The 20,693-nt window shown below is 35.9% G+C and overlaps 1 protein-coding gene across 1 annotated transcript in view; it reads left to right on the top strand.

The window, feature by feature from the left end:
• The window catches only part of LOC141338229 (adhesion G protein-coupled receptor E3-like), a 34,775-nt gene extending 32,661 nt beyond the window's left edge, over window positions 1-2,114 (top strand). Inside the window, exons 11-14 of the mRNA XM_073843774.1 lie at window positions 1,298-1,364; window positions 1,447-1,538; window positions 1,625-1,787; window positions 2,058-2,114. Coding sequence (XP_073699875.1) covers window positions 1,298-1,364; window positions 1,447-1,538; window positions 1,625-1,787; window positions 2,058-2,114 — 379 coding nt within the window. The remainder of the gene's footprint in view (window positions 1-1,297; window positions 1,365-1,446; window positions 1,539-1,624; window positions 1,788-2,057) is intronic.
• Window positions 2,115-20,693: the final 18,579 nt, after the last annotated feature.

Here is a 20,693-nt window from a genome sequence, read left to right as displayed (position 1 = left end):
TGAGTTTGAACTCCCAAAATGCAGTTTAAAAACAGCTTCAAAATGATCTACACAATCCCAGCAGAAAAGGAGGAGTCTCAATTAATTAATTAAGGAATGGTTATTTTCTAAAATAATTTGACATTTAATATAGTTTTTAACCTCAAATGCTTGTTTTGCCTAGCTGTGTGTGAACTTTGTATTCCGGTTCAATACAGTTAGGGTACAATGTCGAAAAACTCCCATCTCATTTTCTCCTCCAACTTAAAAATTATCCTACATCACTGCATAAGAACTGACCCAGTGTTTACAAAATGAACATGCAAAGAAGATCAAACTCCCTTTACAAAAAAAAGGTAAAAGAAGCGATGTAGGACGATTTTGAAGTTGGAGAAGAAAAGGTGATGTGAGATGTGAGTTCACGCAGAGCTAGAAAAGACAAGTATTTGAGGTTTAAAAGTATATAAATTGTCATTGTTTTAAAGAAAATAACAAATCATTTTGCTAGATAAGACCATCTTCTTTGGCTGGGATTGTTTAGATGTCACGGATTAGCCAGGATCAACCAGCAATCACCCAACGATCACCGTCACCTGCACTCAATCAGCCACGCACCTGCACGCAATCACCTAAGCACTACAAGAGTCCTCACCACACACCGCTCAGTGTCCGGGCTCGTTAGTTCGAAAAGCGGACTCATCGTGCAACTCTGCCAAAGTTCACGAAACCTACCTTGCTACTTACCTGTGACTACTTACCTGTATATCTGCTCTGTTCCAGTCTGTCTGTAGAATCGGCCTCTTCCAGTCTCCAGTGTGTGTGTGTGTGTGTGTGTGTGTGCCATAAGTCTGCATCTCGTTACCGCTGGCGTGCGTGTGTATCTTCACTCGAAGTCCTCCTCTCATCGTTCCTGCAAAAAAGGAAATCATCCTAAATCAAACTTCCGATCCATCCAAGAATCACAACTCATCTATACAGTTCTACTTACCCGGCTCTGCACGTCATCCTCTTCATTGCTCTGCTGTTTATAAATAAAACCTTATTATTTCTCACTTACCTCTCTCGTCGGTCTGCTTCCTTAACATTAGAGTCCTCTGAGGTCAGAAATCCTGAAATTGTTTTCCTCAAAAAACATACTTCTTTACGACTGAAAGAGAAGAAAGACATAAACATATTGGATGCTGAAGGTAAGTAAATAATCTGTAAATTTTTGTTCTGGAAGTGAAATTCTTCTTTAAAATCTGCAATATTTACCAGTCAACACCTGGAATGCCTTTCTGACAAATTCATTCAGTTATATTGATTTTTCTTTAAACAGCTGCTGGATTAAAATCGATAAAGGCTTCATCTGGAGTTTTCTGGGTCCTGTTTGCGTCATACTAGCAGTAAACACATTTCTCATGACTTTTTTGTATTAAAAAGAAAAAAAAATTTGATTGATTAATTAATTACTCTTCTACTTTCCAGTCAAACACGCTTCTGTTTGTCAAGATCTTCATCAGTCTGAACTCAACTCTCAAAAGTCTCAATGCTGAAGTTTCACAAATGAAACAAACCAAGTAACATCATTATTTAATCATTCTATAAAAAACCACATATAGTCAATAAAGACACATTAACTCTTTCTTTATCTATTTCACTGCAGGACTATGGTGTTTAAAACACTGGCTCAGTGTGTGGTTCTTGGTTGCCCCTGGATTCTGGGTTTCTTCGCTAAAGGCAGTAAGGAGCTGGAGATCCTCTTCCTGATCTTGAACTCCCAGCAGGGGACCTTCATCTTCCTGATCTATTGTGTCCTCAATAATGAGGTCAGACATCACTCAGTTTACATTTGTAATCTGGATGTTTTCACTGAGGTCTGTGTTCTTATTTTGGTGATTTGTGACTTTTAGACAGGAATGTCAGAGGCAGTTTGTTTAAACAATTTAAACCATTTTCCAATTTAAACTGACAGAGAATGCTCTTGATATTTTTCTTACCTGTTCATTCTAAACAAAACTCCATTCTGATTCATGAGTTTTAGAGATTAAATTGATCCCATGAATTCACTCAGCTCCTCTTGTCTCATCCTTGTCCAGGTCAGGCAGCAGTACAAGAAGTTCTTCAGATGTCTTGGCTGCATCAAAAAAGAATGATGACAACAAATTTACAATCAGAAAATAATGAATATGTCGGTACGTGTAACGGTTTGCAGTTCTTTGTTCAATTTGCACCAACAAAATTATACAGATAAAAATTGGCTTCAAACTTTCATTTTTTCGTTTTTTTTTTTTTTTTTTTAAATACCTCACAAACAGATATTTGTCTCTCTGTTTAATTTTGTGTTCTACAAGTTTAGGTTGTAGCATCCGAATAAGATTATTTAACACGTAAAACATGGTCCGTGTAACGGTTTGCAGTTCTTTGTTCAATTTGCACCATCAAAATTAAACAGATAAAAATTGGCTTCAAACTTTAATTTTTTCGTTTTTTTTTTTTTTTTTTTAAATACCTCACAAACAGATATTTGTCTCTCTGTTTAATTTTGTGTTCTACAAGTTTAGGTTGTAGCATCCGAATAAGATTATTTAACACGTAAAACATGGTCCGTGTAACGGTTTGCAGTTCTTTGTTCAATTTGCACCATCAAAATTAAACAGATAAAAATTGGCTTCAAACTTTCATTTTTTCGTTTTTTTTTTTTTTTTTTTAAATACCTCACAAACAGATATTTGTCTCTCTGTTTAATTTTGTGTTCTACAAGTTTAGGTTGTAGCATCCGAATAAGATTATTTAACACGTAAAACATGGTCCGTGTAACGGTTTGCAGTTCTTTGTTCAATTTGCACCATCAAAATTAAACAGATAAAAATTGGCTTCAAACTTTAATTTTTTCGTTTTTTTATTGTTTTTTTTTTTATTTTATTTTTTTTTTTTCCAAATACCTCACAAACAGATATTTGTCTCTGTTTAATTTTCTGTTCTACAAGTTTAGGTTGTAGCATCCAAATAAGATTTTTTAACACGTAAAACATGAGTCATTATTCTTTGCGCTCGCGGTTGGTCCGTACCATTATCGCCGGGGAAGGAGACTGGGTGGCTGGATTAGCCTATACAACCAGAGCGCTGCCGTTTTATGTACTGGAATGAGGTTCATGGATTTGACCATGCAATAATTTAATGGATAGGCCTACCTCAGAATAGTGGTGTAGTGCAGGGTATAGGTATACGGCGTCTACCCACTTTATCAGTCGCCTTTCCATATATCCACTTCTAAATCACTCTGATGCGCATGATTCAGTAGTGTCCTGCATTAGCCAAAAATCATGACAGTGTACCACATGAATAGCTAATTCATGGTTGCGCCTAATACGCCCGCTCCGACCACTCTACGCGTGTTCATAGTACGCAAGAGCATGTCAGGGGCAAAGCCATAGAGAGATCTCTATACGGCTCTGGTCAGGGGAGGCGCGTAAAATAATAATTATTATCGATTACTAATTTGGATCAGTATATTGCAACGAAAACATTACCTTAACAATGAAAAGAACATTTCTTAAACCAGCTAGTGAATAATTTATACCGAGGTATAAATTGTGCGTATACAACCCACACTGGTCAGAACTCACAGTAACACTAGGCGCGTTTTCATTAAGCGTAGGGCCTATTTTCAATTCGCAGTTTCTATTTGCGCAATTTAAATAATGTAAAGGCAGCTAGAAACGCAAAAATGTATAAAATTTTGCCAAAGTTTTACGCAAATATGTAATGCAAACGTGCATTGTGCGTGTTTACAGCCACATTTATGATGGCGTGGTAAAGTTATTTTTAGTTTCGATATTCGTTGGATTACTTTCGCTTGCCACTGTTCAAAGATATCACTATCAGGATTAGTTTTAATAATATGCAACCAATTTATATAAACATGAAAAATTATTTCAAAACTGCCCAAGTGTATTGTAGCAGTAAATTTAAACCGGAGACAGCTTTGACGCGCTTTCGCAGCGCTTGATGTGTAAGGGACCGTCTGACAATTCCGTCGACTGGGTTAAAACGTCTAAGTATTTTAATTAAAATGACTTTTAACATCGAAAAAGCACATTGTTAAACTGTAAAGCTTGTAAGAAAGAAGTACAAACAGCAAACAGTTTTTATGTTCCAGTGGTTGTACTATGTTCTTAGCGGCCAGAAGATTTTGCCAATAGCTCATTCACTGTGTGAACGGTACACAAATAATTTTTAGAAAACAAATGTAGTTTACCAAAGAGTTTTTTTCATGCTCCAAAGATAGTATATTCCTACTTACATGACTGACCTACAACAGGTGAGATTTTGTCAATATCTCTCTTATACTGTATGTACAGAAGACAATTTATGAAAAACTTACAGTAAATTACCAGTGGGTTCCAAATGTTGTAGTATGTTTATAGTGACTAGACAGACTTAGTATAGGTGATATTTTGCCAATAGCTCCCTTACTGTATACAGTGTTCAAACATTATCATAAAAACCGACTATACACTCCCAAAAAAATTCTTTTTCATGTTCTAGGTTGTAGTTTGTTCCTAGTGGCAAGATTAACTTACTACATGTGAGATTTTGCCAATATCTTCCTACAGTTTTCTTTCATGTTGCAAAGGTTGTAATATTTTGCAGTTACAAGACTGACTTATGAAAGGTGAAATTTTGCTGAAACCTCCATTACGGTAGGTACAGTGAATAAAAATACATTTAGAAAAAAATTGTTGTAGTATGTATGTTCCAAGATACACGACTGACATACTGGTGAGATTTTGCCAATACCTCCCTTCATATGTGTGAAGTACACAATTACCTTTGGAACATGATAAAACCTTTTTGGTAAATTACAGTAATTATTTCTTGAAAATATTTGTATACTGTACATACAGTAAGGGAGATATTGACAAAGTCTCACCTGTAGCCCAAGCCATTCTGGCTGCTAGTAACTTATTACAACCTTTGGAACATGTAAAAAAAACTTTTGGTAAATTACTTAAAAAAATGTGTCTGCTGTATAAACAGTAAAGGAGATTTGGGCAAAATTTCACTATTAGTAAATACGTCTTGTAACCAGGAATGTAATACAACATTTGGAACATTAAAAACCTTCTGGTGCATTACAGTATTTTTTTTTTTTTTAATAAAAATGTGTATACTGTGCGCATACAGTGAAGGAGATATTGGCGAAATCTTACCTGTAAGTCAGTCTGGAGTTGGACACCAACAGCCTTTATGAACAGCCTTCTACACTGTAAAAAAAAAGCCGTAAAATTTACAGGAAAACCCTGGCAGCTGTGGTTACCAGAGTTTTACTGTAAAAAATACGGTAGCAATGTTTTACATTTTACGGTTTTCACTTAAATATACAGGTAAATATTGTAATTTCTTGTTTTTTTTAACTGATATAATGGTGATTTACCAACCTTTTGAAGTACTGAAATCTGTTTTGTACCTTTGCAATACACTGATAACCACCAAAAGCAGGTGGTGATGACAACATCACATGATGAACCAAAGCCCATCACAAGGAGGTTTTAAATAATATAACATATATAGAAGGTGCACAGTGTCATTCACACAAACACTAAACACCATCATGGTAACACACATAAAACTGATTTAATGCAAAAAACATTAATTTAACAGCATTATATGTAACATATAACCCTAATGTACAAAACTGGCAAGAAAAATCTAAGAAGAAAAAGTTATTTCCACAAAAAACATCAAATAAAAAAAATTAAACACAGGGAATTCTGGGAATGTCAGTTTACGGTTATTCACTGTAAATTTTACCTTCTGTTTCACTTCAAAAACGGTATACTGCCGTAAAATTACATGCAATGTCCAACACAGTTTTTCACCGTATATAGAAGGGGAACTTACCGTTATCCATATCACAGGTTTTTACCGTAGCCTTTTACAGTTTTTTACCGTTAAATTCACGGTCATTTTTTACAGTGTATGTACTTACAGTAGATTTTAGTGTACATATGTGAAGGAAGGTATTGGCAAAATCGCACCTGTTGTAAATCATTATAAGTATTAAAAGCTTTATGGTTTAACAATGTGTTTTTTCAATGTTAAAAGTCATTTTAATTAAAATGCATTGGACGTTTTAATCCAGTCGGTGGATTTGTCAGATGGTCCCTTACACCCTTACACATCAAGTGCTGCAATAGCGCATCAAAGCTTTCTCCAGTTTAAGTTTGCTGTTGCAATACAACAGTTTTAAAATATTTTTTCATGTCTATATAATTGTTAAAACTAATCGTGATAGTGATATCTTTGAACAGTGGCAAATGAAAGCAATACAGCGAATATCGAAACTGAAACTAACTTTACCACACTATCATACAGACAATCTGTGGCTGTTAAAGCAGTCACAGTTACTGGGTTCTGATTTAGACAGTAAATTATACTATACACAAAGCAGCAGCGCTCTGGCTGTAGGCTATCCAGCCACCCCGTCTCCACCCCCGCCGGTAATCGTACAGACTATGGCTCTGGTACGGACCAACTGCGAGCGCAAAACACACAAAAAATGGAAAATCAGAATAATGAGTTATGTTTTATGTTTGTTAAAAAAATCTGCCACAACCTAAAATTGTAGAACAGAAAATTAAACAGAGACAATTATCCGTTTTGAAAAAAATGAAAAAATGAAAGTTTGAAGCCAATTTTTATCTGTTTAATTTTGATGGTGCAAATTGAACAAAGAACTGCAAACCGTTACACGGACCAAAACATGAGTCGTTATTCTGATTTTGCGCTCGCGGTTGGTCCATACCATTACTGCCGGGGGAGGAGATTGGGCGGCTGGATTAGCCTATACAGCCAGAGCGCTGACGCTTTATGTATTGGAATGAGGTTCATTGATTTGACCATGCGATAATTTAATGGACACTTCAGAACTAGTGGTGTAGTGCAGGGTATAAATAGGTATACGGCGTATATCCACTTTATCAGTCGCCTTTCCATATATCCACTTCTAAATCACTCTGATGCGCATGATTCAGTAGTGTCCTGCATTAGCCAAAAATCATGACAGTGCACCACATGAATAGCTAATTCATGATTGCGCCTAATGCGCCCGCTCCGTCCACTCCTCCACCCAGATTCTGCGTGTTCATAGTACGCAAGAGAAGAGCATGTCAGGGGCAGAGCCATAGAGAGATCTCTATACGGCTCTGGTCAGGGGATGCGCGTAAAATAATAACTATTACCGATTACTAATTTGGATCAGTATATTGCAACGAAAACATGACCTTAACAATGAAAAGAACCATTTTTTTACTGTTGGAAATTTCTTAAACCAGCTAGTGAATAATTTATACCGAGGAATAAAGTGGTATAATGCGTATACCACTGGTCAGAACTCAGTAACATTGGGCGCGTTTTCATTAAGCGTATTTTCAATTCGCAGAATTTGCGCAATTTAAAGGGTAATGTAAAGGCAGCTAGAAACGCAAAAAATGTATAAAATGTTGCCAAAGTTTTACGCAAATATGTAATGGAAACGTGCATTGTGCGTGTTTACAGCCACATTTATGATGGCGTGGTAATGTTAGTTTTAGTTTCGATATTTGCTGGATTACTTTCGCTTGCCACTGTTCAAAGATATCACTATCAGGATTAGTTTTAATAATATGCAACCAATTTATATAAACATGAAAAAATTATTTCAAAACTGCCCATGTTTATTGTAGTAAATTTAAACCGGAGACAGCTTTGACGCGCTTTTGCAGCGCTTGATGTGAAAGGGACCGTCTGACAATTCCTTCAACTGGGTTAAAACGTATTTTAATTAAAATGACTTTTAACATTGAAAAAGCACATTGTTAAACTGTAAAGCTTGTAAGAAAGAAGTACAAACAGCAAACAGTTTTTATGTTCCAATGGTTGTAGGATGTTCCTAGTGGCCAGAAGATTTTGCCAATAGCTCATTTACTGTGTGAACGGTACACAAATAATTTTTAGAAAACAAATGTAGTTTACCAAAGAGTTTTTTTTTCATGCTCCAAGGTAGTATATTCCTACTTACATGACTGACCTACTACAGGTGAGATTTTGTCAATATCTCTCTTATACTGTATGTACAGAAGACAATTTATGAAAAACTTACAGTAAATGACCAGTGGGTTTTTTATGTTCCAAATGTTGTAGTATGTTTATAGTGACTAGACAGACTTAGTATAGGTGGTATTTTGCCAATAGCTCCCTTACTGTATGTGCAGTGTTCAAATATTATCAAAAAACCGACTATACACTCCCAAAATATTTTTTTCATGTTCTAGGTTGTAGTATGTTCCTAGTGGCAAGATTAATTTACTACATGTGAGATTTTGCCAATATCTTCGAGAAGCCCCTGTCTGCAGCCTGCAGATCGAGGCGGGGCTGAATCTGGGGCGGGGCTGCACGTGTCGCCCCGCCCACATGCATTCTCATTGGTTGTAGGTAAATTAATAATGTCGAGTTAACGTAACTCCCACAACTCATCTCATTGGTGGCAAAGTAATGACGTTGAAAACATTATGGAGTTAAGGGAATTGAAATAGCAGATAAAATAGCAAAGGAAGTTACTAAAAATAATCAAATTGATTTTACAGTTAGTATTAGTAGAACAGAAATTAAGAGTATTATTAAAAATAAATTAAAGAAACAATGGCAACAACAATGGGAAGAAAATAGGAAAGGACGATGGTTTCATAAGATTCAAAGGAGAGTGGGAGAGATAAGGTGTACAGGGAGGAATAGGCGAGAAGAGACAATAATATAAGGCTTAAATACAACATTACTGAAAATATGTAAACATGGCACAGGGAAATGTGAATATTGCGGGCATGAAGAAACAGTGGAACACGTCATATTAGAGTGCAGGAAATATGAAACTGAAAGAAGACAATTGACCTTATGCACGGAGCGTAATATGGAATTACCCAATATAACCAAAAGATGGCAGCAGAGTATTATTTATTATGCAGCTCCCTTTTAAACTCCCTATATTTTTCAAGAGGTCTTGCTTTTCGATTTATTATAAAATTACTAGTATAATAAATTGTAGTACTTTTACCGTCCTTAAGTATTTAGTATAGCAAGTGCAGAAAATCATTAAGCTCAGACACAAACAGCCAATAAGGGTGAATTATTTAAATACTAATATATAGTTCACTACAAATACATTAAATAATTATGGTATAATAATTAAATAATGCACCCAATATGAATCGATAGGAATATGAAATATTTTATAAAATTTAATAACTACATATTTTAAGTTTTATCTTGAACTGTAAAATCTGTTGATCTATCTATATATATATATATATATATATATATATATATATATATATATATATATATATATTTAACCATACTTGTTACCGCTGTAGTTTTGTTACTCTAAATTTAGTCTGAATCATTTAAGCTCTTTTTTGCCATCAGCTTGTCAGATGTTTGGTCCAGTTATTATTGTCAATCATAGCAATGTATCGCGCGTTTTTAGCCGATTTACTCGCCTATTTTTTTTAAACTGGTATTTGTCAATCTTGAAACGGTATACATGGACGTTTCGTCCTCTTGGACAAACAACACTTTTCTTCGATTGTGAGTGGATTATGTAGAGAAAACGAACAAAGTACGCTCATATTACGGCACAGTACAGTTGACCAGAAATGCCTTAGCTGACTTGACTAAACAAGTAATCCGATTTGGTCAATAAATAGCGAAATTAGAAGAAATTAAAATATGTTTCAATTTAGATATACTTCGGGAAGGGTCAACAGATGGCTATAGGGTATTATTTCAATTTCTTAGAGAAATTAATGTATTTGAGCACAGAGGACCCAGACTGCTGTTTCGCGTGTCATTAGACTGGGAGGGAAAATCAGAAATAACTGTGAACATTATTATGTTAAATAACAGTGAAATTCATTTATGTGTCGTCATAATTCATTCATGTGTCATAAATGTTTGTATTTATAAACAACTCTGATGTTTAACAATCCTTTTCTATTTATTAATTTAATAGTGGACACTCTTGCTGAGAATTTTCCACATTTATGTATCTTATTAACAATTAAGGCAATAATCAAAAAAGCTGTAAATAAACACCACTGGTTAACATTTTGATTTATAGTCACGGATTGCCAGAAAGGGGATAACTAAACAGCGGAAAGATGTCTTGCTTGTAAATGTATGTAACCTTGGACCACAAACCAGTCATAAGCGTACGTTTTTAATTGAGATTTGTACACATCTGAAAGCTGAATAAATAAGCAAAGGATTCAGCGTTTATATAAAACGTATAATTCATAAGTATAGTTTCCAACTGCATTTCCTGTTGATCGTGGCAGCGACGTCAATCCATTTCACAAACCAATGAGATGAGTTGTGGGAGGAATGTTGCGCGACGTCATTAATTTACCTACAACCAATGAGAAGGCATGTGGGCGGGGCGACACGTGCAGCCCCACCCCAGATTCAGCCCCGCCTCGATCTGCAGGCTGCAGACAGGTGCACTTGATATCTTCCTTCATATATACAGTTTTCTTTCATGTTGCAAAGGTTGTAATATTTTGCAGTTACAAGACTGACTTATGAAAGGTGAAATTTTGCTGAAACCTCCATTACTGTAGGTACAGTGAATAAAAATAAGTTTAGAAAAAAATAGTTGTAGTATGTATGTTCCAAGATACACGACCAAGCCCGGATTAACCATACGGGCAACTGGGCAATTGCCCAGGGGCCCACGACATCTAAAGGGCCCAGGACAGCAAGGGCACGAGCAAAATAAATTGCCTTATGTTATTTATCTTATTTACACGAAGGCATGTCATTTCTGTCTCTACATAGTCGCGCGTTTACAAAGTCTCCTCCGCGAAAACACGGACGGGATCGCGCGCTCCATTCATAAAAACGGAATTTACTATAGCACGGAATACCACGGAATTCGTCGATTTTTGGATTAATAAATCAAAAGTTGGTCTGTCACTTAATTCAAATCGCGATATGGAGACGCGTTTTTTTTTTTACTATGCGTGACGCTCACTGTTATTTTTTGCATTTGCACCTCACATGAACAGATAAACTCAATCTCCAAAACTGCTGTGAGTGTCACTTTTACCGTTTCATTTAAGAAAACTAGCATCATATCATACTGTACACACAGAAACGTCACGGCAACCTGTCAAAATAAAAGTACGGTTCAACATGTAACAACAATATTTGTCTTGTATTCCTTTTGTACAGTATAATGTAGGTGTTTATATATTCCTATTTAAATAATTTACATAAAACAATATATATGATAAAAAATAAATATTACAACAAGATTAACCACTTAATTGTAGAAAAAAATGCTACAATTATTATTTAAACGTTTTAAACTGAATATAATTTTTCTTCCATGTATTGATTTTAACAGTAAACCTCTGTTTGTTTGCCAAAAATTAAAAGGGTTTATTTTTCATTTGATTAAAAATAAATAAATGTTTATGCTTTCATTTGATTATCAGAAAAATTAAAACACAAGGATTTCAAAAAAAAAAAAAAAAAAAGCAAAAGATTGTTCAAAATGTTAAAATAGAGAGTTTTGGACTTATTTTTCACTGAAATAAATATATTCGTTTTTACACAAAGTAGGCTAAAGTACCGGGAAAAAAAGTAACGTTGGCTACTGGCAAATGGTTTGAAAGTGGTTGCTTATCTATTCATTTTTTGTGAAAATGGAGGATACTTCATCCCTCTCAATGTAGTGGGTCAATTTTACCAGATTATACTGTACAGATGCTGATGTGTTTTGTTTTCATAGCATCATATGTGAGTGAATGTCTTTGATAGGGGACATAGTAGTGCATTTTTAGTTCTATGAGCATTTAACCCCTTAACTGTCACCCCCATTTTTTTAAATATGCGTGAACGTGCACTATCCTAACTTCAATTGTTGTAATTCATGAACACTGTGGAATACAGATCTAAGGTTGGTCTCTTTTTAAAGAAGACAATCAGCAGATTATTGCAGAAGTGGAATTATTTAAAAAAAATAAAGTATCAACAAATTATAGAAGTTTAAATATACTGTAAATAAAATGCACTGTACAATTTTTATTATATTTTATATAAAATACATATTTTACATAACAGGTTTTATCCTAAATTTGATATCAAATTGAAGCCTCACATCTAAATAAGTTATGTTCCAAATTTGAAGTTGATATGAAAAAAATTAAGGTTCCTGTGAAAGTTTGTTTAGGGCGTTATACCACAAACAGCCACCGGGTGCCATCCAAATGCCATATATATTTTTTATGCATTTTTCTGTCACAAAAGTCTAAATTTTTCAGAGAATTTTCGTTCTATCACAAAATAACCACCAAATATGCAATCCTGAGACTCAGACCTTTCAAATGATATGTTTTTTGTCAAGAATGTAAAAAGTTGTGATTCTAAAAGACCGTAATGCATTTTGTAATATGACACTGCTAAGGGGGAGGAGACCGCCAAACCATTTTAAAGTACCATTTCCATGGTAAAGCAATGTCCGATTTCAAAATGGTTTTCACAGGATGATTCTTGAGATTCTAACCTTTCAAGTGATATATAATTTATGATGGTTACTAAAACATTTGATAGAGAAAAAGGACAACGGAAAAAAGAGCGCCAAGCGTCCCACAGGTGGGACGGTGACAGTTAAGGGGTTAAATATTTGTAAATCAAAATATGATGACAGTTAGGATTTGAAGTATTGCGTATATTTACTGTATATTACAGTAATATATTCTATATATCACCATATTATGGTGATCCTGGGGTCGTGATGATGGGGCCCTTGAATATTGTTGCCCAGGGTACAACAAAGTGTTAATCTGGCCCTGTACACGACTGACATACTACAGGTGAGATTTTGCCAATACCTCCCTTCATATGTGTGAAGTACACAATTACCTTTGGAACATGATAAAACCTTTTTGGTAAATTACTGTAATTATTTCTTGAAAATATTTGTATACTGTACATACAGTAAGGGAGATATTGACAAAGTCTCACCTGTAGCCCAAGCCATTCTGGCTGCTAGTAACTTATTACAACCTTTGGAACATGTAAAAAAAACTTTAATTACTGTACTTTGAAAAAATGTGTCTGCTGTATAAACAGTAAAGGAGATTTGGGCAAACTTTCACTATTAGTAAATAAGTCTTGTAACCAGGAATGTACTACAACATTTGGAACATTAAAAACCTTCTGGTGCATTACAGTATTTTTTTTTTAATAAAAATGTGTATAGTGTGTGCATACAGTGAAGGAGATATTGGCAAAATCTCACCTGTTGTAAGTCAGTCTGGAGTTGGACACCTACAGCCTTTATGAACAGCCTTCTATGTACTTACAGCAGATTTTAGTGTACATATATGAAGGAAGGTATTGGCAAAATCGCACCTGTAGTAAATCATTATAAGTATTAAAAGCTTTATGGTTTAACAATGTGTTTTTTTTTTTCAATGTTAAAAGTCATTTTAATTAAAATGCATTGGACGTTTTAATCCAGTCGGTGGATTTGTCAGATGGTCCCTTACACCCTTACACATCAAGTGCTGCAATAGCGCATCAAAACTTTCTCCAGTTTAAGTTTGCTGTTGCAATACAACAGTTTTAAAATATTTTTTCATGTCTATAATTGTTAAAACTAATCGCGATAGTGATATCTTTGAACAGTGGCAAATGAAAGCAATACGGCGAATATCGAAACTAAAACTAACTTTACCACACTATCATACAGACAATCTGTGGCTGTTAAAGCAGTCACAGTTACTGGGTTCTGATTTAGACAGTAAATTATACTATACACAAAGCAGCAGCGCTCTGGCTGTAGGCTAATCCAGCCACCCCGTCTCCTCCCCCGCCGGTAATTGAACGGACTATGGCTCTGGTACGGACCAACCGCGAGCGCAAAACCAGAATAATGAGTTATGTTTTATGTTTGTTAAAAAATCGTATACAGATGCCACAACCTAAAATTGTAGAACAGAAAAGTAAACAGAGAGACAATTATCCGTTTTTGAAGTATATGAAAAAAACGAAAAAATGAAAGTTTGAAGCCAAATATTTATCTGTTTAATTTTGATGGTGCAAATTGAACAAAGAACTGCAAACCGTTACACGGACCATACTGTATGTCTCACATGCCTTTCATATAAAGGTTATTTTACAGAGAACAGAACAGTTTGGATGTTAAATGTCAGAGTCATCGCTCCTTTCTAAAAATGATAGAAAAACATGCTACGTCTTATTTTTTCACTGGTAGTACTACTGATGTAAAGCTGTTTCACCACTGAGCTGTTTTATTTAATCTTCATAAAGGGGTCATCAGATGCAAAATTCGCTTTTACATGTTGTTTTTAGCATAAATGTGTGTTGGCAGCCACTTCAAAAGCTGTACTAAAGCAACTAACGTGCGTCATGTATCCATGTAAAATGGAAATATTAGCTTGAATAGTTAATAAAAATAGTTAAACTGGTACAGTTTTTGTCATGATTCCAGTCAGTGGTCTTCTGTCTGCTCGCCACCATTATATACTTCGAATTACAGCGAATTACCTTTCTCACTACACAGACTTCCACATGTCACCATGGACGACATTTCCCCATGCTCCACCTCACTCACTACTCACACTGCTGGGGCCAATCACAAACAGTATAAATACGAGTGATAGCGACTTTACGGAGCCTGAGTCTAGCTCAACCTAGTCTGAGTCTTGAATCCTAGCTTGTTTATCTCATCTTGTCTAGTCAGCAGCCTGCCCTGGAACCATCGCCTATCTTGGATTACCCTTTGTCTTGTTGTTTCGGACTCTGTTTGCCCCTCGTATGAACTTTAGCCTGTCTATTTTGTTGTGAGAAATATGTATCCTTGCAAGTGAGTTGAATGCGATGGAGAAAGTAAAGAAGCTCCGAGTACAATCTTGTGTGTGCGTGTTACTTATAAGGGCTAGAGAAAAGCCACAACATGGTGTCAGAAGTGGGATGTACCCGCATATTAAAGCCATGCTCAACGTGACGTCAGATCACAGCTGCCTGAGTGAAAAAGCCCCACGGTGTGACTACCAGAACGAACTAGCAAACTAATGCGATTGACAATATATACATGCTAAAATTGGTGTATGTGGGAACAAAGATTCAATTTGTATCTTACTGCCTCAGAATTATTGGATAAACCTGAGTCGAGACAGATCGCTTTGCTGCTGCATTGCATTGAAGAAGACATTTATACCTCACTTCTGATTGAATACGAGGAACCACAACACAAAATAACTGACAGCGGTCTTTGAGCATCATCAGTTCTGGGCCCACACATTCACTGAGCAAGCAGGCATTGACAAATTTGTCACAGAATTAAGAAATAAAGCATGCACATGTGAATTTAGTGAAACTGAAGATCTCATGATAAGAGACAAGATTGGGCACAATTGACAAGTATTCAGCACAACTGACTCTGGGCTTCGTGAATGACTGCTGTCCATACCTGATTTGACACTCGCAAAAGCTATCGATATATGCAGAGCCAAAGAAGTCACAAAAGCATAAGTCATGGCAGCATCATCAGATGCACAATTTGTACACATCACTACAAAAAAGGATGGTAGCCCGCACACAGATCAACCAAACCATCAGTGCATAAACAAACACCAAAGTTCAAAGGTGGCAATGCAAATAGTTGTGGCAAATATGGTTGTCTGCATCTGTCAGAAGTAGACACATTGTTTATTGGTAGTCACTCAGTCAAACTGTGCTGATACAGGCTAAAAGCATACACATATCTTTGTATGGCAGGCACTATTGTCAACTTTAAGCTTCACATAGGGGCGGAAGTGTAACAGGTTCAAAAAGGTGTTTCCACTTGCTTTGGTTGCTATATGTGTATGGCCCCTTTAATTGTGGTAGAGCCTCACTCCCTGTTCATTGGCTGGCAGCATGTTGGAAACTGTTTCCGGTTAAATCAGTAATATTCGCGCCAGCAAAGAGTGTGGTTGTGGTGGGTGAGTGCTCTGGAAAAATGTATTTCTTTTATTGATCTTTCTATATTTTGACGATGTATTTTTCTTCTTTCACGTTACCAAATAATATTGTAATGGTTAATGTGCACTCGTCATTGCAGGACGTCGTGTAAGAACGCTGTGAAACTGATCACTTCATTTAAATGTGTTTTAACAGGTACATGTTCTATTATACATTTATTGTTTTGCAAACTGTTGTATATCATTACTGTTACAGTAATATTCGCGCCAGCAAAGAGTGTGGTTGTGGTGGGACGTCGTGTAAGAACGCTGTGAAACTGATCACTTCATTTAAATGTGTTTTAACAGAATTAAATAATCCACCCGAGGCGCGAAATGGTGTTGGTTGTCTCAGTCATTACACACAACGCAGATAAGAGACATTACAGGAGCAAATATCATTCCAAAGAAAATCATTGACCGGATTCAGATACCTGTAAACATACAAAAGACAAACACAGCGCTTGTATCATACAGAGGCACTCGTATCAAACAAGATGGTGTTGTTAAATTACATGTGCAAGCCAGAAACAAAACAGCTGACATGATCTTCTTTATGACCACAGCATTAGACACAGCCCAGCTGGGGAGACAGGCATGTGTACAGTTGGATCTCATAAGAAAAGTGGAGACACTCACAATCACAACTCCCACTACAAAAATTGAGCTCCTTACCCGCTATGCATCAGTGTTTGAAGGATTAAGCCAATGTTCAGGGTCGCATCATATACACACTGACTCTGATATTCCTCCTGTCATACATGGTTGTACACAGTAAAGTCCCCAGTGTTAAATCAACACCGCTCAGAGTACATATGGTCCCACTCCAGATAGTGTTAAAGTAACACTGAAGCAGAGTTAAAGTTAACACTGAAGCAGTGTTTAAGCTAACGAGATAATTAGGTGATTAACTAAGTGATGATTAATAAGCAGAATCACCAAAAGAGAAAACCAACATTTTTAAGCAACCATTATAGCGGTCAATGTTTGCATTAGTTGGGCTCTTGACCCGTAAATCTTTAACTCTAGATTTTGTTTGGCTGCTGGGTTTGAGTTAAAACAGCCAGACATTAGCTCATGTCATCAGGTGATGATTGTGTTTTAACATATTCATTGTTTGATGTGAATCACATAGTGTCTAATCTTTGTTTTTTTGCTTATTGTAATAGCCTTTACAATCCATAGAAGATCCAGCACTTCCTTTTTTCTTTTTTAGAAATTTTTTTTTTACAGTCTGTTTAAAAAGAAGTATTTCATATCAGCACACATAGACATCAAGAACCAGCCCATGAATCTCAACAATGGTGACAAACGGCATATTCAGATAAACAGATCAACTCTGAACTCTCATAATTTATTCATGCCGCAATGTATGATGGGAGTCATGGATGAGTTCTGATTGGCCACAACACACTTTTTGATGGTCACCACCTTTGTGATTCTCACGCTGATTCTTCATTTCTGTGTGTCTAAATTAAAGCAAACTCATCATCTCATCATCAGTCTGATTATGCCAAAGCTGATTGCTCTTTTGTTCACAGTTTCTTGTAGTCTGTAAGTAAAACCTATGTCAAATATTCAAGTCACTATATGACGATTATGTCAAGCACAGTCAGTGCCACCTTGATGATTTTTGCTCTTGACTTGTCTGGTTGTTATAACTCAGTAATTGCATCCAAACAAGACCTAAAATTGAAGATTTAAGGGTCAAGAGCCTAACTAATGCAAACACTGACCACTATAATGGTTGCTTAAAAATGTTGGTTTTCTCCTTTGGTGATTCTGCTTATTAACATCAGGTGTCTTCAATAATGATCAATCATCACTTTGTTAATCACCTAATTACCTTGTTAACTTTAACTCTGCTTCAGTGTTACTTTAACACTATCTGGAGTGGGACCATATGTACTCTGAGCAGTGTTGATTTAACACTGGGGACTTTACTGTGTAGGAAGATAGCATATGCAGTCCATGTTTGACTCCAAGCGACGCTGGAAGACCTCGAGAAAAGGGGTGTGATAAACAAAGCCTTTAAGCCTACTTCATAGGTGAGCACTCTGTGCTAGAGGATGGATACTCGACGCGAGACCGACGGTACCCGACGTGTCGGGTCGGGCTCGGTCACATCAGCGCGATAGTGTGCGCCTGTGTTATAACGGCGCTTTTTGCCCCGTGTGCACTGATGCTCTCATCTGTTGACATTTCTGAACGCCTTCCTACCAGTGATGCGCGGGTCAATGTATAAACAACCCGACCGACGTTTTCAACTAACCCGCCCGCAACTCGGACCGCTTGTTTAATATTTGCGACTGACACCAGCGATTATATGCGGCTATGCAGTGAAGACGCTGTCAAACATCATTCGGCATTAATTAGGTAATTTTGTCAAAAGAAATGTTCTTGATTACAAGAAAAATACAGATTGTTCTTGTTGTGATTTATTTTGTCTTTCCTTTATACAGATTTAAATAGTTTTGTTTTAGAAGTACTCTAAATTATGTCAGTGATTCTCCGATGTTAAATATGATCAAAAATTATTTTATTTCGATCTACAGTGTAATAAAAGTTAAGAAAAAGATTAGCCTATAGCCTTAAATATATAGACTACAAGCTCATTCCTTTTTCCTTAACTTTTAACTTCTAAAAATTATCAAGAATATTAAATCAACTTAATAGGCTAGGTTAACAAATTTTCTTATACAAACAACGAATGCACTAGCACGAAGTTGTCATATATAAATTCAGGAATCACGAATAAGACAATATTATTATATATATATATATATATTAATTGTATAGCTAAAATAGTTGTATCAAATGAACAAGGAAATTATAGTGCTTTGAGTAATATTTAATTTCGTTCGTTTCGCTCTCTGGAAATGTGAAGAAAAAAATACCGTTTTTACTTGGAATTAGTTTTTAATCCCTGGTTTAAACAAGCATAGATACAATCAAAACATCCATGTCAAAATTATTGATACAATGCTTTTACAATACAAGTTGTGTCAAAGCAACTTTACATTACTGCAGTGACCAGTTGATCTGGATACAGACTAGACCTGGTGGCTACAGCAACCTCAGAATAAACAGACTAATATTAACATAGACGCAAAAGTTCCCTGTTGCCACAAAGTCAGATTGGAGAGGACTCATCTGGTTCTCGTGGTCTTACGTCGATGGCCGTCTAGGTGATGAGGTCTTCAATGATGATCTGTCTCTGGGGCTCGTCTAGTTGATGTGGTTTCTGCTGACATTCCATTGGGTTTAAGAATAATGTTCCCTCTTTCTCCTTAACAGTGATGGTGACAGCTGCCATCTGCACCTGATCAGGCTCCCGTTTTCTAAATGCAGTAAAACTATGTAAAACTGTGTTTTGTTAGTGTACGTCACCAAATATCATCATATCTAAACAAATCAGACATATTTACATTTTCATAAATTACAATAAAGGTGTGAAGGATCGGGAAAGTGTTTATTCAATAAGGTATGTACCCAATGTAAAACAAAAAAGGTCCGTGTAACGCTTCACAATTCAATTTTCAATTTTCAATAAAAAAATGGAAAAACAGAAAAATGAAACCAAACGCCCATTTTTCAATTTTTGCAGTTACATGAAGGATCGATTATTCAAATTTTCTCTTCTTTTTTTCAACTTTACTTTTGCTAAACTGTGACTTTTTAAATGATAAATGAATAAATGAATTCCAAGCGATTTATATACTTTCTTCTTTTTCTTGCGCTTTGCGCTGTGGGCTGTACCATTATTGCCGGGTGAGGGGGGGACTTAAGCCGACTACAGTACGTTTGCGGTGCGTACGCACACTCTACAGACAAGCAGAATAGACGCAGAAATCAAAGTAAATTCATTAGATTATTATTGAATTAAACAATAACATAAATTGTATTAATTAATAAATTAATTTTATAATAAATTAATAAAATGTATTGCATATACAGTAAAGCAGATGAGCCCCATTAGCTAAACGTTAGCAACGGCTATGGCTTCGTTCTTATTATATATTCGTTTTTAGTTGAGGTTTATGGAGGTTAGCGTGTCTAAAATTATAAAATGACAAAGGTCTCGACACCGCTGCCGTGCGCTTAGAGCGCGCGCGCGTCCTCGTTCCAAGGAAGGACTTGTGTTCTATAGTTCGTTCCTGTGGAATTGTTACATTCTTTTTGTGTTCACGCTATATTTGGCGTTTATATTGTTGCTTAGAGAAAGTGTTGAAAACTGCCAATAAAAACCGAATATAAGCAAGCACCACCTATAGCCCCACACAACTTTATTCAATCTTATTCTTTTCTTGCTTTTTCTCAACTATGTCATAGTATAGCCTATAATAATCAGTTAAAACGTTATTATACCATCTGATGCTGCTTTCAGCCATATGATTGCGCTGCCGTGCAGTGCGGGCGCCCATATTGATGGAAACCATTTCAGTAGCCAACGTTAACAAGATGGATTAATGTGTAGCTAAATGATTATTAATAGCTCGGCAAAACTGGATTTGAACCCGTGTCGCGAGTTTGGTGTTTCACTTTCTATTGCTTAATGATGTTCCATACAAATGAATAAACAACTGATGTCTTTATATGAATGTTTCTGAAGGGAACCGACTGTCCTCAGAAACATGTCGTTGTCATTTTCATTTATTGCCT

Source organism: Garra rufa, chromosome 7 (assembly GCF_049309525.1).
Source record: "Garra rufa chromosome 7, GarRuf1.0, whole genome shotgun sequence".
Classification (NCBI taxonomy): domain Eukaryota; kingdom Metazoa; phylum Chordata; class Actinopteri; order Cypriniformes; family Cyprinidae; genus Garra; species Garra rufa.
This window is presented reverse-complemented; position numbering and strand designations above follow the sequence as displayed.